The sequence below is a fragment of the Oryctolagus cuniculus genome, chromosome 3 (assembly GCF_051225735.1).
Source record: "Oryctolagus cuniculus isolate XC-2025 breed Fujian yellow rabbit chromosome 3, ASM5122573v1, whole genome shotgun sequence".
Lineage (NCBI taxonomy): Eukaryota > Metazoa > Chordata > Mammalia > Lagomorpha > Leporidae > Oryctolagus > Oryctolagus cuniculus.
The window spans coordinates 183,926,382-183,951,524 of NC_142869.1; the positions used below are offsets into that span (position 1 = coordinate 183,926,382).

At 56.6% G+C, this 25,143-nt stretch overlaps 1 protein-coding gene across 8 annotated transcripts in view; it reads left to right on the plus strand.

Annotated features, from left to right (window-relative positions):
- The window catches only part of HIPK2 (homeodomain interacting protein kinase 2), a 195,516-nt gene that overhangs the window by 72,337 nt on the left and 98,036 nt on the right, over positions 1-25,143 (plus strand). For all 8 annotated transcript variants that reach the window (XM_070071416.2, XM_051835654.3, XM_051835655.3 and 5 more), the window contains exon 2: positions 378-1,461. In XM_070071416.2, the coding sequence (XP_069927517.1) occupies positions 380-1,461 (1,082 nt within the window). In that variant the 5' untranslated portion in view covers positions 378-379. The remainder of the gene's footprint in view (positions 1-377; positions 1,462-25,143) is intronic.

Genomic DNA, 25,143 nt, shown 5'->3' on the forward strand with positions numbered 1-25,143 from the left:
ACGGGGCCACCTGACCGCTGGGGCCTGTTGACAGAACTGAGCTGGCTGACCACATGGAGTAGCTAAGCTTGTAACAGTTAACCAGGGGCCACCTGATAGCAGTTTCTTTCACAAACACTATTGATATTTAAAAAGATGAGTGGAGTCCCTGTTCTCATTCTGTGTTCCAAGCCTCCTTCCCCCTGCTGGTGGCAGGGTGACCCACACACTGAGTAACAGGTCCGCTTCTGAGTGCAGTAGATTCCTGTTCCCGGCCTTATTTTGAAGTGGGAGGGAAATGCTGTTGACTCCAGGCCATCTCAGAGCTGCAGCGGATCTCTGGGGTTTATTCATGCAGAGGTGGCTCAGAATTTATTTCTCCTCTTCTCTCCTCACAGGTATGGCCTCACATGTGCAAGTTTTCTCCCCTCACACCCTCCAATCAAGTGCCTTCTGTAGTGTGAAGAAACTCAAAGTAGAGCCGAGTTCCAGCTGGGACATGACTGGGTACGGCTCCCACAGCAGAGTGTACAGCCAGAGCAAGAACACAGCACCTTCTCAGCCAGCCACCACAACCGTCAGCACCTCCTTGCCAATCCCAAACCCCAGCCTACCTTACGAGCAGACCATCATCTTCCCAGGAAGCACCGGGCACATAGTGGTCACGTCCGCAAGCAGCACGTCTGTCCCTGGGCCCGTCCTCGGCGGACCACATAACCTGATGCGGCGCAGCACCGTCAGCCTCCTTGACACCTACCAGAAATGCGGACTCAAGCGTAAGAGCGAGGAGATCGAGAACACGAGCAGCGTGCAGATCATCGAAGAGCATCCACCCATGATTCAGAATAATGCCAGCGGGGCCACGGTCGCCACTGCCACCACGTCCACTGCCACCTCCAAGAACAGCGGCTCCAACAGCGAGGGTGACTACCAGCTGGTCCAGCATGAAGTGCTGTGCTCCATGACCAACACTTACGAGGTGTTGGAGTTCCTGGGCCGAGGGACGTTCGGGCAAGTGGTCAAGTGCTGGAAGCGGGGCACCAATGAAATCGTAGCCATCAAGATCCTCAAGAACCACCCGTCCTATGCCCGACAGGGCCAGATTGAAGTGAGCATCCTGGCCCGGCTGAGCACAGAGAGTGCCGACGACTACAACTTCGTGCGGGCCTACGAGTGCTTCCAGCACAAGAATCACACCTGCTTGGTCTTCGAGATGCTGGAGCAGAACCTCTATGACTTTCTGAAGCAGAACAAGTTCAGCCCCTTGCCCCTGAAATACATCCGCCCGGTCCTCCAGCAGGTAGCCACGGCCCTGATGAAGCTCAAGAGCCTCGGGCTCATCCACGCTGACCTCAAACCGGAGAACATCATGCTGGTGGATCCGTCCAGGCAGCCGTACAGGGTGAAGGTCATCGACTTTGGGTCAGCCAGTCACGTGTCCAAGGCCGTGTGCTCCACCTACCTGCAGTCCCGGTATTACAGGTAAGACCGCACCAAGATGACAGGGGCCGTGAGGGGCCCGGTGGTGGCCGTCACCCAGGGCGAGATAGGAGCGCGTGTGAACAGTTGCTGCCCGCCAGTGATCTTAATGCAGCTGGGAAATTATGGTCCTATTGGCGCACATTGACATGACGGTGAGGAGCCAGGTAAGAGCAGAGCCAAGGAGGAGGCTTAGTCTAGTTGTTCAGAGCTGGAAGGGATCCGTGGGAGCTGGAATGAAGGTCCAGACAAGGTGGAGGAACTGGGTCCTCACGGTGGAGAAGAGGGCGGGCCGTGCTGTCCAAAATCCTGCCGTAGGAATGTGCGAGACAGGTCAGCCACCTGCCGGCAGAGTTCTGAGGGAGGTGTGGTTGCGAGCCAGTACAGAGTGGGACCAGGTTGCTGGGGGTCTTGAGTAGCAGGCTAAAGCTTGGCAACTGTGTCCTGAGATTTGAACAGCCAAAGGTGAAGGCTGGGAAGGCTGCTCCTCTCACCTCCCGTGTGGAGGAGGCTGAGGAAGAGAGAAGTCAGGGAGCCGGCTGCTCACTCCTGTGGTGAGCAAGCCTCGGGTCTGGGCGAGGGGAGAATTGTGGAGCCTCTGGGAAGTGTGAATTAGGCAACCATTCCTCCGTACAGTCAGTCATTCAACAAGCATTTACTTCCAACCCGGCGCCGTGCTAAGTGCAGGGTCGTGGACGAGGCACTCACCGTCCTGGAGTCTCCTGCATACTGATTCTCAGCCCTGGCTGCACCTGCAAGACTCCTGGGGCGCTTCCAAAGTGCCCTCCGCAGACAGAACCCACGGGCCGGCTGAATGACCTCTACCAGCTTTCCTGGGCCCCAGGGCCAGTCAGGCTGAGAGCTGCTCTCTGCTGCCTTCCGAGTCAGGAGGACCCAGGGTTGGACCTGATTCCTCCGCTCAAAAGCTGTGTGGCTTGGGCCAGTTGCCTCATTTCCCTAGACATTCATCTCCTAACCCATGACCTGGGAGAAGCCGGCCTCTGCGCTTGCTGGGCTGATCGCTCGCCGTGGTTAACACATCGTAGGTGCTGCAAGCAGCAGCCAGCCCGAGAGGGGCACAGGGAGGAGCTGGCTGAAGACAGAGAGAGAGGTGGTTTGGGGCAATAGTGATGGGTTGTCCTTGAGGGCGCAGGGACCAGGCAAGTGGTAAGAAATGACAGACTCCTGCGAGAAGACAGCCCGATGACATGGAAGAGGTCCCTAAGACTGCTGCCTGAGACCCTCTGCCCGGGGGCTTCAAGGCCATGGAGAAAAAGCTGGAGAATGTGCTACAGCTGCGTCGACACAGCTGATCCTCACCCATTCCTGGCCCCCTGACTGCCCACAGCGCTGTCGCAAGTCTCCTCCCAGCTTCCCCCGCCTGCTGGGAAGAGCAGTGGTCACATGGCAGGAGCTGCAGGCCCCTCACCTTCCTCCCGGCCTCTGTTCGTCCTGACACTGACTCAGGATGAGGCATTAAGGACCCCCCAACCCTGCCGCCGCCGGGCCGTTTCTCCCGTGAGGAGGCATTCTATGGACTGCAGCAGCTCAGGTCCAGCCACTTTCTCCCGCACTAGCTGCCGGTGTGCGTGCAGCTCCCCCATCTTGGCGAGGGTCTCCGCCTGGTCCCCTCTGATGCCAGGCTGCTTTCCACTCGCCCCTCCTGAGCTGTGCAGTCTGCTGGGTGGCCCTGCTGCTCTGTAGATACGGTTCCGCTGGCTCCAGAGCCAGGTGCTTCTCGGTGGAGCCAGGCAGAGGGGAGAAGTAAGCCCTGAGGGAAGCAGCGGCAGAAGCATGGTGGCCGGGGCGGACCTGGAGGGGAGGGTAGCAGCAGCCGGCAGCACGTATCCTCTTTGGAAGCCAGCTCTGTGGCGCCATCGTGGGTCCGTCCCAGCCCACGCGAGCAGGAGCTGGGCCAGGGCTGGCCCTCCGCTCCCAGCTTTGTGCTGCAGCGTGTGAGTTCAGCCCACCAACGGCTACTTCTTCCTAGGTGTTAGCCTGATGCAGGGTGAGCTGGAGCAACCCAGGGGCTTCCCAGCTTCTCTTTTGTAGCTGGATACCCAGTTTTCTTCAAGTTCATTCAAAGTTTTGTGTGGTGACGTGTTTGGGGGCAGGCATTCGGTGCACGGTTAGGGTGCCAGGTGGGTGCCCGCACCCTGGGTTCAAGTCCCAGTTCTGCCTCCTCGACCAGCTTCCTGCTTCTGCAGCCTGAGAGGCAGCAGGTGCTGACTCAGGTCCCCGTTCCCTGCCATCCATGTGGGAGACATGACTGAGTTCCCAGCTGTGGGCACTGGGGTGCATCCAGCAGATGGAAGCTCTCGCTCTCTTCTCCTCTCCCTCCCGCTCACATAGAATAAGTACACTTTAAAAAAAAAAAAACTATATTTAAAGTATACCCTATGAATCTAGCAAGCTGCCTTTGGGATCCTTAGCCCCTTCTGTGTCCTGACCCTCTTGTGCCCGTGCGGACAGCTCCTGCCCCCGGCTTCCCCTGCCGCGAACTCCGCAGCTCTGCTTTGCCTTTGCTTTCCCTGGTGTCCCTGGTCCCGAGGAGCTGGGCTCACAGAGCTGGGGAGCCCAGCTCAGGGGGTCTGTGCTGTGAGGCTCGGGGGCGGGCTGGACACCAGTCACTAGTGACACGGGCGAGCCTTGCGTGGACACCTGTGGTTTGTGTTGAAGGCAGCTTTGCGCCCACCCTGGGCCCCCGGGAGCTCTTCCCGGCCATCCTTGCACTTCCCAGGCAGGCACGGTCACGTCTGGCCTGGAATCTCGTTTTTTCTGAGGCCTGCCTTCGGGTGGGCCAGTTCCCCCTTGCTTTAGCCTCTACCACTGCCTGAAATTCGGAGCACGGTGACCCTTCCTCTCTGTGGTCACTTTGGCCTTGGCCTCACGCCTGTCCTCTCTGAGCACAGCCCTGGTGTCGAGGGCACGGTCAGCAGGTAGGCAGCGTGGCTGCTCCGCCGGAAACGATGGCACAGTTCCAGGGTGGCCAGAGCGTCCTGCTCCTCCCCGGCCTCGCCTGTTTCCGGAGCAGTCTGCCGCGTGTCAGTCGGCACGTTTCTGTAGCTCCTGGTCTTTGCAGTCCTCGCCGTCCAGGCCGCGCTGCCAACTTGATCTTCCTGCTTGGGAGAAGCAGAGGGAAGAAGGAAAGCTCTCTAGCTGTCCGAGAAGGAAGCAGCTTCGGGGACCTCGGGAAAGTTGTCTGAGCTCCCTGGGACAGAGAGGCCAGCCCTTGCTGCAGTCAGCCTCCTGGCTGGGCCTGTCAGTTCTGCCTGTTCCCCCCACCCCCAGCCCCGGGTCCTTGTACTGAGCTGAGCACGTTATCGACTAGAAACACTCACATGGCCCTCCCTCCTTGTAAATGGGACTGTGTTAACTGTCTTGCCACCAGCATTGCTGCCCAGCGACGTGGAAGCAGCAAGATGAAGAGAGGCTCCTGTCCTCAGACTGGGGGGCCTGGGAAAGGACATGGTGTCCTGGGAGCCAACGTTGTCCACAGTGTGAGGCACGACCGAGGTTGGGACCATACTGTACTGGAATTCTGCAAGGCAAAGCCGGTGCTGTGTTCGTCAAGGGAACAGGTTGCTTTTCTAGTTTTTTGAGTCTGATGCAGAGTCTCCAACTTGAAGGTCAGTCACGTGGTTAAACGTCACCAGCGCTGGTCCTCTGCTTTGGGGAGCTTGTTCTCAGCAGCCTTCTGCCAGTTCCTCCCCAGCCCTGCACTGGCGTCCTGCACTGGCGTCCACAGGGGATCGCCCTCCCTTCGCGCTGTCAGTGTGACCAGCAAGCTAAAGCAAGACCAGACGTTAGAGCCCAGTCTCAGGAAGCACAGACAGACAGACTTGCCACTCAGCGGTGACTGAGACGCACCGAGCCTCTGCTTCTGCTCTGGGGCAGTCGAAATGTTCCTGCGCAGACTTTCTAAGACCCTTGTGACCATTGCTTGGACCCGCAAAATAGGCATAACAGTTAGGATATAAAAATAGCCAGAATAAACTGACTTTTCTGTCTGGTTCCCTTGGGCGCACTGTGTTCAAGTTGATCCCATAGTGGTTTTAAACAGGAGGTGGAGATGAATTTTCATTCAGTTTGCTCCATCAGACATTCGCTGGGTACCTCCCAGGTATCCTGTGTTACACGTGCATTCAGGGGTATGGGAGGTAAGGCGTAGCCTCTAATCTTTGAGGAGTGAGAAACACAAACTGCCCAGGGCTTACTGCTGGTGTTTTGGTATTGCAAATGTTTGCTCATTCAACAGATATTTAACTAAACCTGTGGGCAGACTCTCGGGAACTGACCTGAGCAAAACTAGTGCAAGACATTAGAAGTCATTCAGTGAGAGGTTTTATAAATGGGTGAGTGGGAGCACAGGCATTTAGCCTGCTGGTGAGATGCCCACTCCCACACCAGTGTCCCACTCCAGCTGACTGCTGATGTGCAACCTGGAGGGCAGGTAGTTGGGTTCCTGCCACCCAGACCTGGACTGGGGCCATCGCACACACTTGGGGTGTGAACCAGTAGATTGGAACACTCTCTGTCTCTTCATCTAAAAACTAAATGTTTATTAGGGGAAATTTATAGGCCAAGAACTATAATGAGGTAGGTCTTAAAGGAAATGCGAGCTTTCAATGGAATAGGAGAGGAGGCCTGGTCCAGCTGCGGGAGACTGGTGTGAAGTCAGGTGTTGCGTAGTGCCATTTTAATCAACAGCAGAGGACGTGTACGATGGTGGTCACACACGATCCTTTCACTTAGTGATGTTGTGGCCGGGCCAGGTGGCACAGTACCCTCTTTGGTGTCCACACAGTGCTGATATTGTGCAGTGAGAGGTTTCTCAGAACATAGCCCTGTTAAGTGACATGTGACTGAATAAGCGAGTGTGGGAGTGTTACCCGGGGAGACCCAGAAGCTAGGAGATGGCATTTACTCAGGAGTAGAAGGAAGGGGCCCTGGAGTATGAGGGGCTGCCCACTCCCTCGTGAGTGTGGGCATCTCAGTGCACTTAGCGTTTCTGATGCTTTGATTGCTGGGTCGACGTAGATGGAATAGATATCTGCCTGTTTCGCTTGCTTCTGTCACATGACTGTGCTGTCTTTAAGGCACAGTTCTGAAGCTTGGCTCTTTCAGAACCTGGTTTCAAACTGCGCCGTGGCTGTGAAGTCTGAGACAAGAGACGTCAGCTCCAGTCCTGCCCGTGCCCAAGGGTCCCACTGCATCGTGATCAGCAGGACATCGGCTCTGGGGCCCGCGCTCCTCCATTTGGATCCCATTGACCAGGGCCTGTGTTTCCCAGACAGCCAGAGTTGGTGGTTGAGTCTCTGGCCAGGAAGCAGTTTTCTGTCCAGCAGGTTGACCACGGCCTCATCAGCCCAAACTCAGATTCTGCTGGATCTCCCCGTCACAGAGGTCAAGCAGGTTCCAACATTGATGCTCCAGACTGAAAACATAAGCTACTCAAGAAGGGGGAATCACTTTATAAGGCCGTGAGCATGGCTTGTTTCCGAAATGGCACAGCTCATGCAGGCTGTAGTGCATGAAAAGTGACCACGTGTGTGGTTACCTGAGAAGAGCAGCCCTGGAAGCAGGTGCAGGTAGTGTGAGCTTCTTAAACTAATCCGTCTTTATTCCTACCAGGAGCAACAGGAGGAAGTGCTGGGCCACAGCTGAGGTGGGACGTGAAGTGGCCAAGCCACTTAAATCTCAGGGGGACAGGAAGTGTGGAGACTGAGCTCAGGTGATAAGCTACTAGGCTGTTAGCTTGTCTTCCTTTCTCCCTCATTCGTCTCTGGGACCTTCAGTTACACGGTAAAACACTTTGAGGCCGGCGCTGCGGCTCAATAGGCTAATCCTCCGCCTTGCGGCGCCGGTACACCGGGTTCTAGTCCCAGTCAGGGCGCCGGATTCTGTCCCGGTTGCCCCTCTTCCAGGCCAGCTCTCTGCTGTGGCCAGGGAGTGCAGTGGAGGATGGCCCAAGTGCTTGGGCCCTGCACCCCATGGGAGACCCGGAGAAGCACCTGGCTCCTGCCTTCGGATCAGCGTGGTGCCCCAGCTGCAGCGCGCCAGCTGTGGCGGCCATTGGAGGGTGAACCAACAGCAAAGGAAGACCTTTCTCTCTCTCTCTCTCTCTCTCACTGTCCACTCTGCCTGTCAAAAAAAAAAAAAAAAAAAAAAACCACTTTGAACTTAAAAACATTTTAAATCCTTATTAAAATATTGTAATAAGTATAAGAAATAAGTAAAGTGAAAAGCTCTACCTGTGTTTGAGTAACTCTCTGCCCACGTTCCACAGTTCCCCTGCACACACACATGCACACTCACACACGCACACTCACACACACATGCACAAATACATCTCACACACACACATAACACAACTTAAGGGCGTGGGACATAGGCATGCTTTTGAGCACCTTGGTGACAGAGAGGCTGACGCTCAGATCCCACCACGTGGAGGAAAACAGACGCTTGCAGAGAGCATGCAGGTGCAGCACATGCTGGGACACACATGCAGAGACACTGAGATGCCAGGCCCCTCCTTGGACCGCCTGAGCCTACCTGGGTGTGCCTATAACCAGGAGAGGTGGCACTCACACACCTGAGCCTACCTGGGCGTGTCTGTGACCAGGAGAAGTGGCACTCACACACCTGAGCCTACCTGAGCGTGCCTGTGAGCAGGAGAAGTGGTATTCACACACCTGAGCCTTACCTGAGCGTGCCTGTGACCAGGAGAAGTGGTATTCACACACCTGAGCCTACCTGGGTGTGCCTGTGTCCAGGAGAAGTGGCACCTACACACCTGAGCCTACCTGGGCGTACCTGTGACCAGGAGAAATGGCACCTACACACCTGAGCCTACCTGAGTGTGCCTGTGACCAGGAGAAGTGGTATTCACACACCTGAGCCTACCTGGGTGTGCCTGTGTCCAGGAGAAGTGGTATTCACTCACCTGAGCCTACCTGGGCGTACCTGTGACCAGGAGAAGTGGCACCTACACACCTGAGCCTACCTGGGCGTACCTGTGACCAAGAGAAATGGCACCTACACACCTGAGCCTACCTGGGCGTGCCTGTGACCAGGAGAAGTGGCACTCACACACCTGAGCCTACCTGGGTGTGCCTGTGTCCAGGAGAAGTGGTATTCACACACCTGAGCGTGCCTGTGACCAGGAGAAGTGGTATTCACACACCTGAGCCCACCTGGGCCTGCCTGTGACCAGGAGAAGTGGCACTCATACACCTGAGCCTACCTGAGCGTGCCTGTGACCGGGAGAAGTGGCACTCACACACCTGAGCCTACCTGAGTGTGCCTGTGACCAGGAGAAGTGGCACTCACACACCTGAGCCCACCTGAGTGTGCCTGTGACCAGGAGAAGTGGCACTCACACACCTGAGCCCACCTGAGCCCACCTGAGCCCACCTGGGCATGCCTGTGACCAGGAGAAGTGGCACTCACACACCTGAGCCCACCTGGGCGTGCCTGTGACCAGGAGAAGTGGCACTCATACACCTGAGCCCACCTGAGCGTGCCTGTGACCAGGAGAAGTGGCACTCATACACCTGAGCCTACCTGAGCGTGCCTGTGAGCAGGAGAAGTGGTATTCACACACCTGAGCCCACCTGAGTGTGCCTGTGACCAGGAGAAGTGGCACTCACACACCTGAGCCTACCTGGGTGTGCCTGTGACCAGGAGAAGTGGCACTCACACACCTGAGCCCACCTGGGTGTGTCTGCAGACCAGGTGCAGAAGTGGTATTCATACCCTGGGAACTTGGCCCAGTTTTCTGCCCTGCTGCAGCACTGCCTACCATGTGCCCCTAAACCTGGGTCCACTGTTGGGTTCGAGGCATCAACCACTCATTTTCTAAAGTGGGGTCCAAGGACTCTTCTACACCAGAATCACCCAGGGTACCTGTTAGAAACAAAGAATTCTTGGGGGACCAGCGCTGTGGCGCAGGAGGTTAATCCTCTAACTGTGGCGCCAGCATCCCATAGAGTGCCGGCTCGAGTCCCAGCTGCTCCCCTTCCATCCAGCTCTCTGCTATGGCCTGGGAAAGCAGTGGAGGATGGCCCAAGTCCTTGGGTCCCTACACATGCATGGGAGATCCAGAGGAAGCTCCTGGCTTCGGATCGGCCATTTGAGGAGTGAACCAGTGGATAGATCTTTCTCTCTCTCTCTCCCTCTCACTGTCTGCAACTCTACCTCTCAAAAAAAAAAAAAAAAAATCTTAAAAAGGGGAAAAAAAAAAAAAAGACTCCTGGGCTGCAAAATAAACCTGATGAACACACCCTCTGGGGACGGGGCCAGGTGATACACCTGGATGAGATCTGTAGCAATTTCCTTTCTGAAAAACACACACTACTTCACTGAGGTATGATTGACACAAAATGCTGTAAATTGTTGTCTACAACTTAGTTAAGTTTGGGAATGAGTATACATCCGTGAGACTGTCGGTCTATGTCATAAATGTTCTGTAGCCTCCATATGTTCCCTCCCTATTCCTTATCAACCTCGTTATCATCCTTGGAGAATTGCTTTTCCGAGTGGCTTGGGCTCCAGGTGTGCTGTGTCCCCCCCACCAAGATGGCCCCAGGCTGATGCCCACTCCTCAGAGTGGCTGGTGGCCCTTCTGAATGGCCTGTAATTGCTGGCTGACTTGTGGCCAAACCTTTCTGCCCCTATGATGATGACAGTGAGAATCCAGAAATGTTGGTGAATGCAACAGGAGAGGTCGTAGGGATTGGGGGGCTGGAAAAGTGAGTGGCTCAGAGGAGAGTGTCCAGAGTCGGGGTGGCAGTGAGATGGCCAGTGCTCGGCAGAGGCTCAATGTACGTGACTTTGGCCTGACAGCAGACATGTTACTTGCGATTAAGCAGCCCCTGGACTCTCCCTGTGGCTATGGCTAGATTTATAGTTTTAATCCTCATCTGTGTATCCAACAGGTAATTTTTGAATTCCTGAGATGTCTCAGACATTATGTTTTGTGCTGAGATTTCAAGAGTAGGCGTGCCCTCAGCTACTGCAGTGTTCACCTCTAACCCATAATGGAATGAACTGTCCTTGGGTAGCCAGGGCTGGCTGTGCCAGGCTTCAGTGCCCTGGGCCTCCGTGGTCTGCCCAGCAGAAGCACCTCTCATTAAACAGAAGCCAGAGCTCATAGCATCCTGGAGTCATTTTGCTGCTCTTGCTGGCTTTGGGGCTGCTGCATGTTCTGAATCTTCCGTGCACTTCTCAGGCTCCCAGACACCACCAGTGCAAGGTGAGCCTGGAGTTTCCCCTCTCATCCCTGCTCCCATCAGCTGCCGGCTCCTACAGGGCCTTTCAGAGGTGGCTGAGACAAGCAACCCACAGGCATTGTCGGGAGCTGGTTGGGGCTCTTGTGGCTCCTGTCCTTGGGTAGAGGTTGAGATGGAGATGTTAGCAAATGCCTTATTTGGGTTTCCCCAGAAGCAGAACGTGAGGGAAGGGCTCGGGTGCAGTTCGTCCACTTGGGAGCTGATCCCAGGAGGCAGGAGTGAGGGGTAGAGAGTGATGCAGGAAGGAGAGGCAGCATTATTAGGGGTGCTGATGACCACAGGGCTCCATGCACCTCTGTGGAGCCTGAAAAGGTCCCCCACCCCAGAACTGCACATGAAAGGGCGAGAGCCTGGGGCTCTGGGCCCTGGGTTGAGGGCTGCCCTCAGCAACGGTAACTCTCCCGTGACATATGTATGAGAGAGAAGGGGGAGAAACAGATCTTTCATACGTTGGTTCACTTCCAAGATGGCTGAGCAAGGCTGAAGCCAGGAGCCACGGACTACGTCTGCGTCCCCCCACGTCGGCAGAGCCATCACCTGCTGCTTCCGAGGTGCGTTGGCCAGGAGCTGGAGCAGAAGCAGAGCACTGGGACACAAAGCAGCACTCCCCACCAGGTGTCTAACGACAACTCCGCCTGCTGCGCCAGAACGCTAGCCCCGGCCTGTGCCTTTGTTTGGGCTGAGCTTATGCAAGGACTGAGTGGGCTTGAGCAAGTCCTCACAGAGCTCTGAGGCAGAAAAGCCAAGCCAAGTGTGGAGCACAGGATGGCACCGTGGTGCCGAGCCGGCAGAGTGTGTGACCCGTGCCCCAGTGCTGACTGCGGTGGCACAAGTGGGCCGGCAGTCATCGTCCTCCCCGGCAGTCATGAGTGTGGCACTGGCAAATGGAAAGGGAGTAAAGGGGAGATGGCTTTAAAAGCAAGTACAAGAGCCTAGAGTTGAGCTCTACCTTTGGCCTTTGGGGCACTGGGGATCTGAAACGAAACACGGTAACCTGAGGACCACCTGCGGTGCGGCATCCCATGTGGGCACCGGTTCATGGGGTCCCGGCCGCTCCACTTCCCATCCAACTCCCTTAAATGGCTTGGGAAATGCTCTCTGCCAGCTGGCCTGCCAGCTGAGCAGCTGCGGCAGGGGCCGGGCAGGCCCTGAGCTAGGACCCTGCCAGGGAGGCGCCTGTCGGAGCACCAGTGGATTGGGTGGGGCTGGAGTGCTCTTCTCCCGTGTTTCCTGCACCCGTGCTTGTCAGAGGCTGCGGCTACCACTCCCCAAGCTCAGCTGTGGAATGGGCTAATGGCCGACTGCCCCAATGGATCAGTGAACAGTGCCAGTGACCTCGTGTGCTTTAAAAAGGCTCGCTCCATCGTGCGTGCAGAAACCCGGGCCCAGTTTCTTGTCTTTCACTGTTGACTAGCCCTGGATCGGAGGGACTCCCAGAATCGGCATCTTGTGAGGCAATTGCATCTCACCAAAATTTTATTCTCATCTTGTCTTTCCACCTGTGAAATTTAAATTTAAAGCTGAAGACAGCTGACTCAGCTTCTAACAGTTCATTTCCCTGTAGTGAGCCAACATCTGTCTTGTGCCATTATTCCTTCACGGAAAATTAGAAATGACTTCCACGCATGGAGCAGGCCCAGCACCGCAAGGCCTGCCTGTCACCCTCTGGCCCTGTAGCCACGGCTCTGCCGTTCTGTGGTGAGGCTTCGTGGGCACCCTCCTCGCGTGCCCTGCGACTCTGTCCTCCTTTAGAGCTGAATGACAGGGCCAGCCTTGTGGTGCAGGCTAAGCCGCAGCCTCTGTTGCTGGCGATGCGTGCCAGAGCCCCAGGCTGAGGCCCAGCTCCCCGCTGGTGTGCCTGAAAGCAGAGGGAGAGGATCCAAGTCCTTGGGCCCCTACACCCACCTGGGAGACCCAGTCGGACTTCCAGGCTCATGGTTTTGACCTGGCCCAGCCCTGGCTGTTGTGGCCTTGTAGGGAGTGAACCAGCAGATGGAAGATCAATCTCTCCCTCCCTCTCTCTGTCACTCTGCCTTTCAAGTAAATAAATTAAAAACATTAAAAAGCTGAATCAGCAAAGATTTCCTACAGAGTATGAGACGAATCGTGCACCTGGTGCGTAGTAAGCACCGGTGAAGACTAGCTGCTCTGTTTGTTTTTCCTACTACTGCTGTTATCACTTTATTATTTTTCTCATCATCATTATATGTGACAGACAGGCCAGGGTTTGAATTCCAGATCTTCTGTGTGATTTTAGGCAAGTTCCAATCTTTGAGGCTCATTTTCCGTTTCCATTTTGAGGAGAAACATCACAGTTCACAGGGTTATTGCTGAAGGAAGCAGCTGTAGGCACGTGGCTCGTGTCCCACCATACCTGGCGCTGGCAGCTCTAGCTCACTAGTCCTGTGCTTTCCCTGTTTACACACCTCTGTGATGGCATCTATTTGACCTCAGCTGATGTCCTCATTCGCTGTCTGTGAGCCCAACACTGCCTTATTCAGGTCTCTGGGGTTGGGCATCATTTCTGGTTCTTCTCTGTACACATACGTGGAGGGCCAGTCCTGCAGATCCTACCAGTGGAAACTGAAGGAACAGTACCTGAACGTTGACTTCTCTGGCGTCCAGAGGGCTGGGTCCAGTGCAGCAATGAAGGGGCTAGTGTTTGGGGAGGGTGGGGACAGACCCTGGTCAGCCTGGGGAGGGAGGTGGGTGCACCAGTCGTGACTTGAGGCGCGGGCTGTATTGCTGTGCCGCTGCACCTGAAGTGATGCAGGCATCCCGAGTCTAAGCTGGACCTGGAGGCCTCAGAAGAAGTGCTGGGGTGGGGTCCCAGGAGCCTTGGGATGTCAGGCACCATTTCACACTTCCCGTGCTCCCCACACCCAGTCCCGTCGACGCTGACAGCCCCAAGACTGCAGTGTTGCCAGAGACCCTGTTCCAACACTGCCTTGTAGGCAGCATGTGGTATGTGTTAGGTGTATGTTGGGATCTGTGGAGGGTAAGTTTGTGTATGGTACGGTTGCACATGTGTGTGAGTTGAATGTACTGGTGTATGTAGGGCTGTGGGATGTGTTGGATAAGGCATGGGTGTGTGTGTGTGTATGTGTGTGTATGCATGCATGTGTGTAGGCAGGTCCATGCTGCTCCCACTATTTGGAGCTACTTCCTAGTCCTAACTCTCCTGCCTGGAAAAGTGTGTCCCATCACAACCATATTTATGTAGCTGTTGGACATAAAATAAAATAAAAGTTCTTTGGCCAGAACATGAGGGACAGTTAGTGTCACTCCCTTGTCATCCACTGACCTCCAGTGAAGGATCTCTAGTCCTCTCCATTTGGTGACTCAGAACTTAAATTGGAATAGAAGTGCACTAAGTGTGAGTCCCAGAATGTAAACAGTGTCAGGTGCCGCTCTCACCTGTGAAAGTCAGTCAGGCCCCGTGAGCAGCAGCGGGCGATTGCAGATGGAGCCGTTCCGCACCTGGAGTGTGGGCGTGGCAACGCGAGTCCGCACAGGGGCTCAAACTCGTGCAGCTATGTGTCAAAAGTAATCCTCGTAAGTTCAGTTTCTGAGATGGAAGTGTGAGGTCTACCTCCCCTACGCCGTCTGAAGGAATGCTTGGTGGTGTTGAGCCTGGGAGCCTCACCGCGCCTCGCTTCCCTCCCTGCCTTTGTTTTGCTGCGTCTGGGCAGAAGCGTGTTCATCCTGCCCTGTGGTGGGGAGCAGGGTCACAGTCGCTTCTGGAAGCGGCTGCCGGGGCGCATAGGAAAACAGTTCTGAGGAATCCACGGCTGCCGGCGCCGGAAGCGCTGATGGCGCGCGGTTTCTTTCTGCGCTCTTCTGGTTGTGGGTCATGCTCTCGTCCTCTCGAAGCTAAGGACAGTGACCACGAGAAACGGAAGTGACCAGCTGTTACTGCTGAATGCCAAGCCTTTGGAGTCAACAGCAGATTTAATTAAGTATCCGTGGAGTCTGATGCTCGTGCCCGGAGTCCTGCCCTCGGTTCTGCCATTACTGTGGCTGCGGCCTACACGCCCGCGTGTGGGACAGGTCACTCCACACAGCGAGGCCCCTCCCCTCTGAGGTGCTGGTTTTGCGGGGAAGGAAGAGAGCACCTCTGCGTGCCCTCCTGTCCAGTTCTGAAGCCTGGGCCACGTGCTGGGCGTCGATCCGGGTTCTCTGCCTTCTCTGCCCACCAGCAGGGGCTTTCACTTGTTTGTTGGAAGAAGTGAGGGGCAGCAGCATGTAAGTCTCGTCCCACGGTGTCCTCTGCAGCTCGGAGCAGCCAGGTGCTCCTGCACGTGGGCGGTCCGTGGGCCCGGGGAGCGGCTGTGCGCCTCGCTGCTGTGTGCGCCCCTGCTCCCCATGGCAGCGGGTGCCCCTGGGGTTGCGAGCAGCGTCGGGCCTGCCTTCCCACTCTGACGCTGCTTTTTCTTGCTCGGAAGTCGATGCCTGCAGCACGTGCCTTGATCCTCTCTCCTGCTGCTGCTCCAGATTCCGAAGCTTGGTGTTGAAGCTGTGCGGTTCAAAGTCCTGTTGAGTGGGCCCAGCGCCGCCCTCCGCCCCACGTGGCCTCGGCACAGCCTTGGTCCAGCATGGATCGCCTTCCCCGCCCTCACCCTGCTCCACGCCCAGTGTGAAACTCTAGTGCCAAATTCACCATGGCCAGAAGAAATTCCTCCCTCCTCTAAATAGCTGCTGCTTAGTCAAATCCATCTTCTTAGGCATTCGTCCGTCCGTTGCTCTGAGACCCTGGGGGAGAACCAAGCCTGCTTTTGTCCCCCAGTTTGATGGTGAAAGCAAATGACTTGTGGCCGTCAGTTGAGGCCAGGGAAGTGAGGTGGAGGCAGGCCCGGGCTCCCCACCGTGGGCACCTGCCGATGTCGGTGCATCCTGAAGCCTTGCGTTAGGTCCCAGCCCCACCCGAGTCTGAGTATGTGCGGATGCCTCACCTTGACCCCTCTTTCCTCCCTCCCCGTCCTGTTGGTGTTCCTGATGTTCTGCAAACAAGTCTGTGTGGATAGGCGGGCGGCCGGTGTGCCAGCCAGCCCCGGGGAGAAGTGTCGGCTTCCGGAGGGCTGCGGGTGCTTGCTCTCCGTCAAGGCAGGGCTGCCCTGCAGGAAGGATGTTCGTGAGTCCCTGTGGAGCGTGCAAATCCACGCTGGGTCGCTGCTGGCACTGACAGGAACTGGAAGGCTGGGGAGAGATTTCTCTCTGAGAAACGGGCCATTTTTCATTTTCCCCAGCTTGCCATTTCCGTTCCATGGCCTGGTGAGTAGGGCAGAGTCCACGTCATCCCTCCCCACTTTGCTTCGCTCAGCAGTGGCTCACCCACGACACGCGGGGCACTGCACATGCGGAGAGGGTGCCGAGCTGCCCCTGGCATGGGCAGGTGCTCCGGCTCCTCCGGGCAGGCGACAGCCCCACCTGGGGAAGTCTTGAGAATGCCAGGGTGTGAGCCCAGACTCGCTCCCGGGTGGAACCAAGGGGGGCACTTGGAGAAAGTCTCCCGAGAGAAACGGGCTGGGCGTTTCTGTTGGGCCACAGAGCTGGCAGGGTTGCCTGTAAGAATGCGAAGTCAGGGAGTGAGATGACTGTGTACCTGCAGGAACTGGCCCTCTGCGAAGCCGGGTGCACAGCTCTGTCAGTGTCTGGCCAGGCCTTTGGTCACATTTTCCGAGTGTTTCGCAGGAGCAGGGCTCTTGGTGATCAGCACAGCTCTGCGGGTAGCTCGGGCGCCTTACTGTCCTCATCTCAGAATACTGTCAGTGTCCGCCGCCCTCACAGAACGCAGGGGCCCAGGCATGGGGGACAGAGTGGGACAGCCCCTAGCCCCTGCAGCAGGGCCTTTGAGTTCAGCAGCCTGCTAAGCCCCCCTCCCCCCCGAGAACGCCGCTGAGCTTGTTTACCGCCGCGTTGGAGGGCGTGCCCTGTTCTCACAGCGTTCTGTGCATCAGCATTATCGCTCTGTTCCGTCTGTGGCCGGGATGGCAAACAGCGCTGACCCCAGCTTCTGCACCCGAGTCCATGTCAGAGACCCAGGCTCGGGGGTGTGGCAGCCTCCACCACACACACGTGTGCACTCATTCTGCACACCCCAGTGTGCACACGCTACTGTCCGGTGCCGTGATAGGTTCAGTCTGGGGCAGCTTTGGCCGCAGGGGTGTAGCCTTAAGATAGGGTGCACATCGGGTACGTGCCTGCAGTGGCTTGCTCAAGGTAGGGGCTGCAGATCTGAGCGCTGGGAGATGTCACCCAGGCCCGGTGCAGAGGGGCCCTGCCTGCCTTCTGATGGCCGGGTGTGCCTGAGGCACCCATGCTGCCCAGCCCTTTGGCCAACTCGCCTGGGTGGAATGTGCCTTCTTGCTGTGTCCATGCGTGGTTAGATGCGGTCGTGTTCCCAGGTGATGAAGAGGCGGCGGGGAGAGACCGTGTACATATTCATGTTACTCTGCTTCCCTCCAGCAAGCGAGACTCGCTGCACTTAAATATTTTCAATTTTGCCCGCACAGCATGAGGATTGCTGGGTTTGTTTTGGCACAGAAATTGAACATTTGTAAGGAAACATGCCAACATTACCTTTCCTAGCAGGTAGGAGGGAGTTCTTAGTCAGGAGACGCACACCCCGCGGCCCTTGGGAAATGAGATACTGCCCTGTGCCAGCAGGGGAGATGGAGGGTCCCACTCCTGAGAGTGCCTCCCTGGGTCCTTGCTGCCCACACTCCCAGGCGTTAGCGGTGTGGCCGGCCCCCTTGGCGAGGCAGTGCCCAGTCGCTGTGCGGGCCGCTCGGCTGTGTTTGCCATGCCCGTCCCTCCACACGCACTCAGGTTGCCCTCCTCCACCTTTCCTGGGCCGGGCTGTCCTCCATCGGCTCCCCCTTCCCTGCTGTATGTAAACTCACGCTGCACTTGCAGCCGGCATTGTACGCCCCTTGCATTTGACGGGACTGCCAGACACGTTTGTTTCATAATTGTGTCCCATGTGTTGGTCCTAGGCAACCAGCTAGATTGTAACGGGGCTGGGTGTCTGTTAGGTGATTAGCATATTGTCTGCACTTGAAGGGGGAGGCAGGGATTAGAGATTTCACAAGGCCTGTTAAAGAAAAGCTGCTCAATAAATCCCCTAAGTCTCTGATGAGCTGCAGAGGTCAGCATTAATGAAAATCATTTCAGGAATTTTTTTCTGCATACGTTGTGTTTAAGATAACGTTTCTAGGACCCCTCCTCCATGGCTGGTGGGAATGTACCATGGTGTGGCCACATGGAAAGCAGCTTTGCAGTTCCTCAGAGAGTTAAATGCAGAATTTTCATCTGTGATCCTCACAATGCCACTCCTGAGTGCACCCCCAAAATTACTGAAAGCAAGAACTCAGCAGACACTTGTCCACACACAACCCAACAGTACTGTTCCCAGTGGCCAGACACAGAACAGCACAAATGGCCATGGGGGAGACTGTGAAACAGACTGTGCTGTGTCCCCACAGTGGAGCGGCACACCACTGCAGCCTGCTGTATACACTACGGTGGGGGGGGCTGTGTCCCCACAGTGGAGTGGCACACTACCGCAGCCTGCTGTATACACTACGGTGGGGGGGCTGTGTCCCCACAGTGGAGTGGCACACCACTGCAGCCTGCTGTATACACTACGGTGGGGGGGGGCTGTGTCCCCACAGTGGAGTGGCACACCACTGCAGCCTGCTGTATACACTACGGTGGGGGGGGCTGTGTCCCCACAGTGGAGTGGCATACCACCACAGCCTGCTGTATACACTATGGTGGGGGGGGGCTGTGTCCCCACAGTGGAGTGGCATACCACCGCAGCCTGCTGTATACACTACGGTGGGGGGGGGGGCTGTGTCCCCACAGTGGAGTGGCACACCACTGTAGCCTGCTGTATACACTACGGTGGGGGGGGGGGCTGTGTCCCCACAGTGGAGTGGCACACCACTGCAGCCTGCTGTATACACTACGGTGGGGGGGGGCTGTGTCCCCACAGTGGAGTGGCACACTACCGCAGCCTGCTGTATACACTACGGTGTGGGGGGCTGTGTCCCCACAGTGGAGTGGCACACCACTGCAGCCTGCTGTATACACTATGGTGGGGGGAGGCTGTGTCCCCACAGTGGAGTGGCACACTACCGCAGCCTGCTGTATACACTATGGTGTGGGGGGCTGTGTCCCCACAGTGGAGTGGCACACCACTGCAGCCTGCTGTATACACTATGGTGGGGGGAGGCTGTGTCCCCACAGTGGAGTGGCACACTACCGCAGCCTGCTGTATACACTACGGTGGGGGGGGGCTGTGTCCCCACAGTGGAGTGGCATACCACCACAGCCTGCTGTATACACTACGGTGTGGGGGGCTGTGTCCCCACAGTGGAGTGGCACACCACTGCAGCCTGCTGTATACACTACGGTGGGGGGGGGGCTGTGTCCCCACAGTGGAGTGGCACACTACCGCAGCCTGCTGTATACACTACGGTGTGGGGGGCTGTGTCCCCACAGTGGAGTGGCACACCACTGCAGCCTGCTGTATACACTATGGTGGGGGGAGGCTGTGTCCCCACAGTGGAGTGGCACACTACCGCAGCCTGCTGTATACACTACGGTGGGGGGGGCTGTGTCCCCACAGTGGAGTGGCATACCACCACAGCCTGCTGTATGCGCCACAGCATGGAGGGGTGTCTGAAACACTGTGCTAAGTAGCAGAGGCCTGACACCTGAGGTCGCGTGTCACATGGCCCTCTCCATAGGAAATACCCAGAGTGGAGAACTCAAAGGACAGACCACAAAGTGGTGGTTGCTGGGGGCTGGGGTGGAGGAGAGTAGACAGAAACTGCCTGATGCATGACGGTGTTACTTCCACGTGATGAAAATGTCGTGGAACTAGATTGGGGTGATTCGCACAGTATTGTGAATGTACTCAAGGCCACTGAGTTGTCCACTTTAAAATGACTAATTTGTGTTACATGAATTTCCCCTCAGATTACTTTTAAACAGAAAAAAGGGGACATTTTCAGGCTTGAATGAGAGGAGTCTACCTGGAGCTGAGGTCTAGGCCCATTTTGGTGTATTTGGGCATGGACTTAGCGTTGTTGGAAACACCAGCTACAGGCCAGGGCCTGACTCAGCAGGTGGGACGCCCTTGCCCCGTGCCTCAGTGCTGGTGCCATGTGCAGCCCCGTTCCCAACCCCAGCCTCCTGGGAGCGTGCACTGGGGGGCGGTGCTGGTAGCGCAGTGACTCTCCCTGCTGCCCGGGGGAGACCGGCATTGAGGCCCAGCTCCTGGTGTGGAGCCAGTGGGCACTGGCGGAGTAATCCAGTCTGCCTCTCAACTAAACAAAGTTCTTAAAAAAGAAAGGAGGGGCTGGCGCTGTGACGGGGTAGGTTAAGCCTCCACCTACAGTGCCGGCCTCCCATATGGGTGCCAGTTCGAGTCCTGGCTGCTCCACTTCTGATCCAGCTCCTTGTTGACGCACCTGGAAAAGCAGTGGAAGATGGCCCAAGTCCCTGGGCCCGTGCACCTGCATGGCAGACTCAGAGGCTCCTTCCTCCTGGCTTCAGATCGGCCCAGCTCTTGCCATTGCGGCCGCTGGGGGAGTGAACCAGCAGATGGAAGATTCTCTCTCTCTCTCCCTCTCCTTCTTCCCCTCCTCCTCCCCCTCCCCCTCCCCTCTCCCTCTCCCTCTGTAACTCTGCCTTTCAATAAATCTTAAAAAAAAAAAAAAAAGGAAGCAATCCTAAGTGGAATGTGTGTTTCTTGAGAGCTGCATTTGTGCAATAGCTATAGGAACTGATTTTTAAAATCCTTACAAAAGCTAACCTTTGGAGATGATTGACACTTTCAGTCTAGGCTGGGACACTCAGGTTAGTATTTTGTTCTTTGCTGATTTGGAGAGAAAAGGAAGCTTTCTTGGAGCTCCCTTGGAGCCCCTGAGCCGTGTGTCAACACAAAGATGGGTGCGGCCTTGGTGGATGCTCACCTGAGGCACAGGCGCAGGTGTTGCCGGAGCCGGCCAGCTGCATTGGTGCACCTCTGTCTCTGCCTCACAGGAGTGGTCCTGGGGAAAAGAGGTCTTACTGAGGCTGTTTTCGTATTTCTAAAGTACGTGGTTGGTTTTAGAGTTGGCAAGCCAAAAATAGCATGCCTCTCCTGCCGCGCACTGTCTGTGTGTTCTTGAGCAAGTTGCTTTACCTTCCCTGCACCTCAGCCTTCTGATCCCTCCGCCCGAGGCTGTCATAGAAAGGGCTGAGGGTGAAGTGAAGTCCACACAGGCCGTGCCTGGCCCGGGGAAGTGCACAGAGGCAGTCACCTCTCCAGGAAGCAGTGCAGGAAGATGTGCCGCCGTCGGCGCTGGCTCTCGGGAGGTGTGCGTGCCCCTTTCACCTCGGACTCCTCGCCCGTTACCGTCTTCCACCTTCCTGTACGTTTGTGGCCCTCGTGTGCTGTCGTTTAGAGGAAGTGAGAAGTACCTGGGGCTTTTGGTTTTCATTTCTGCATCATCGGTGCCGGGGTTGGGACGCCTGCAGCCCACATAGCAGTGCCCTGGTTCAGGTCTTGGCTCCGGATCCTGACCCTAGCTTCCCACCCACTCAGACCCCAGCAGACAGCAGCAGCGGCTCAAGTCGTTGGTTCCTGCCACCCACGCTGGGGACCTGCATTGGCTTCCCAGCCTTGACCTTTGCAGGCATTGGCGGCATGAACCAGCGGACGGACGGGAGCACTCTCCACCCCATCCCCCAAGTAAGATTTATCTTTAAAAAAGGAGTGCACTTCTCTCTCCCCACCCCTGCCGCATAAATAATTACATTTCATCTCAGAGGCCTTAAGAAAGAGTTTGCACGTTAGCACTGTGCCTTTACCTGCTTCTTTCCCTACTTCCGTCAACAAACCCAGCGGCAGGTCTCCAGGAATCTGGCTTTCCGAGCACCTCCTCTGTTCCTGCTTGTCAGTGACACACTTTTCCCCTTGTGGCCGACGCTCGCAAGTCCTGATCATGCCCCGTCCGCAGGCTCTTCCCCAAATCCCGATGTGTCGCTGCTTCTCCTTCCCCCCGGGCACCTGTGCCAGGCACTGCTGCACCACAACCAGAGCTGGCCTCAGGGGGGCCGGGGAGGAAAGTGGAGGTCAGCAGGTCAGCGTTCCGCTCTGTTCAGTGGGACACTGCACCGGTTTTCACAGCTGTTTTCGTCCCCGCCATGTTGTTCTGAAGTGCTTTCGGCACCGTGTGTCTAGTGACGAGATGTGAGTCTCCCTCACTAAGCTTTCTCTTGGCGCATGTGTCCTCTCTCTTCCTGGAAGTTCACGTTGGTTTTCACGAACCGCTCATCCTGCTATTCCCTCTCTAGAACAGCTCCGATTCTTTGTCCTCTGGCCCCTTGGAATACTCACGTCCTCAGACTCCAAGCCATGTGTTTCTCTGCAGTGGGTATCAGGTAATGGGGACAGCAGAGAGCGCGGCTCCCCGAGAACCCGGCTGCCAGCCGCCGCCGCCGCCTCTACCGGAGGGAGCCAGCATGACGATCAGTCGGCTGTATTTCACTTTTATTACTTTTTCATGGAGACGGTGTTTGTGAGTGAGGTCCGTGCGCCAAGCCGCAGTTTTGTTTTCATGGCCACCAGGGGCGAGGGTGCGCTTTAGAGTGAGCATCAGCAGGCCTGGCGAGACGGGGCTGTGAGCACACAGGAGCCCCTGTGTGCGCATGCCCCCCTGCCTGGGCATGCCCCCCTGCCTGGGCATGCCCCTCGGGAGTGTGTGAGCCCCCCTTGTGGTAGCCGCTTGCCCTGGCCGGGGTGCCTCCCGGCCTCTCACCTCCATCCCGAGACGGGGCTGTGAGCACACAGGAGCCCCTGTGTGTGCATGCCCCCCTGCCTGGGCATGCCCCTCAGGAGTGTGTGAGCCCCCCTGTGGTAGCCGCCTGCCCTGGCCGGGGTACCTCCCGGCCTCTCACCTCCATCCCGAGACGGGGCTGTGAGCACACAGGACCCCCTGTGTGTGCATGCCCCCCTGCCTGGGCATGCCCCTCGGGAGTGTGTGAGCCCCCTTGTGGTAGCCGCCTGCCCTGGCCGGGGTGCCTCCCGGCCACTCACCTCCATCCCCACGTGCTGTACACCTGCCAGCCCTGCGCCCCTGCCTCCCTGCTCTCCTCCAACCTCTTCCCACCTCTCCATCTAGCATTTCTCAGTGCCTGTGTTTTTGCGTGACTCTGGGCATGCCCATTGGTGTGCGTGTGCCCCCCCTGCACGGGCACGCCCTTTGGCGGCATGTAACCCCCCCTGCCTGGGCATGCCCCTCGGCGTGTATCTGCCCCCCGTGTGCGCGTGCCCCTCGGCATGTGTGTGCCCCCCTGTGTGTGCATGCCCCCCCTGCATGGGCGTGCCCTACAGCATGTATCTGCCCCCCGTGTGCGCGTGCCCCTCGGCGTGTGTGTGTCCCCCTGTGTTTGTGTGCCCCCCCAGCATGGGCGTGCCCCTCGGCGTGTATCTGCCCCCTGTGTGCGCGTGCCCCTTGGCGTGTATCTGCCCCCCGTGTGCGCGTGCCCCTTGGCGTGTATCTGCCCCCCCGTGTGCGCGTGCCCCTCGGCATGTGTGTGCCCCCCTGTGTTTGTGTGCCCCCCCTGCCTGGGCACGCCCTTTGGCGGCATGTAACCCCCCCTGCCTGGGCATGCCCCTCGGCGTGTATCTGCCCCCCGTGTGCGCGTGCCCCTCGGTGTGTGTGTGTCCACCTGTGTTTGTGTGCCCCCCCTGCGTGGGCGTGTCCCTTGGCATGTGTGTGACCCCCTGCGTGGGCGTGCCCCTTGGTGTGCACACACCCTGCCTTCGGAAGGGGTCCCCTGTGGCGCTCCACGCCGTGTGCTGCTGGGCTATGGCAGGGTGAGCTCCCTGTGATGGTGATGGGTGTCTGTCACTAGGCAGGTGAGGACACACGTGTCTCGGCAGAGTAGAGCGTGACTTCTCGCAGGGGTTGTGAGCGCCTTGTAAGGGCACTGATTGAACTTAATACATTTATTTCCAGAGCCAGGGAGATCAAATGAATTTTTGCTGACTCCAAATGCGCCTATTTCCACCAGATCAAATGCGAATCCTTGAGTACTGCGTCATGCAGACCACTCAGACTTAACCATTCTTGATTAATTATTGAATACGAGAAAAAATGTTCCTGCTTTTCCAGTTCCAGGCTGTGGGAGGGTTTTTTTTATTTCAGTTTAGAATTAATTACTTCAGGGGAGAGTGCAGCCTTCATGCACATACAAATGGCTTATCGTTCCTTTCATGTATTCCGCTTCAGCAAGTGTTTGTTGAGTGCCTACCACATGCGAGACACTGCTTCAGTGTTCCGGTGACGGCGAGTGTTTTTCAGAAACGCTTCCATGTGTCACACCACTGGGGAATAAAGATAATCCCAGGTGTGTGAGTTTTCCAAGTGACTGAAACTTACTCATTTCAATGCCATACTTAAGGGGCTTTCATTTCATTTTTCTGGGTAGAAATTTAACAATAAAACACCATAGCATCCCCTGCCTGCTCATACAAATGCGAGGACAAAGAGGAAATGGATCTGACGATTAACAGGCTCCTGCTACAGGCAGAGGGACATTCAGTCCTAGTGACAACCGCTGTCATCCACATTCCGTAGATGGGAAAACTGGGTCTCAGAAAACCAGTAACCAAGTAGCACAAGGCTGACACCTTCTGCTTCTGTTCCCTGCACCCAATGGTGTCTTCCCTCCCCCGGAATCTTTGCATAATCCCTCAGGGTTGTCATTATCCCTGTGAGGAAATTCAAACAGAGATGCACTTAAACAGTCCACATAGACATTTAGGTCTCTTTGCTCTTGGTGTTTGTATTCTAAGAATTGTAGCTGCCATTTGTTAAGTGCCTAAAATGTGCCAGGACCTTTCTGTACAACCTGTAGGCTAAATAACTCTGGCAGGTGGATCCTGTGGGACACAAGAAGGCTGAGTAAATGGAACAGGACCCTGTGAGCACTGAGCAGTAGGACCAAGTCTCTGTCTGTGAGCACTGAGCATTGGCCAGGTCTCTGTCTGCAAGTATTTCATTTTCTCATAGTGGTTGGTCTCCTTGCCAGCTTGTCCCACTGTTGACAGTGTACTGGCCCCTCCTGCAATGGCCGCTCCTCTGGTTTTTTGGTGTGTGCGTGTGTGTGTGTGTGTTTAAGATTTATATCTTTATTTGAAGGGTAGAATGACAGAGAGCGAGAGAAAGAAAGATCTTCTACCTGCTGGTTTACTAGCCAAATGGCCACTATGGCCAAGCCAAAGCTAGAAGCTGGAACTTCATCTGGGTCTGTCACATGGGCGACGAGGGCCAAGCACTTGGGCCATCTTCCGCACCTTTCCAGGCACACCAGCAGGGAGCGGATCAGAAGT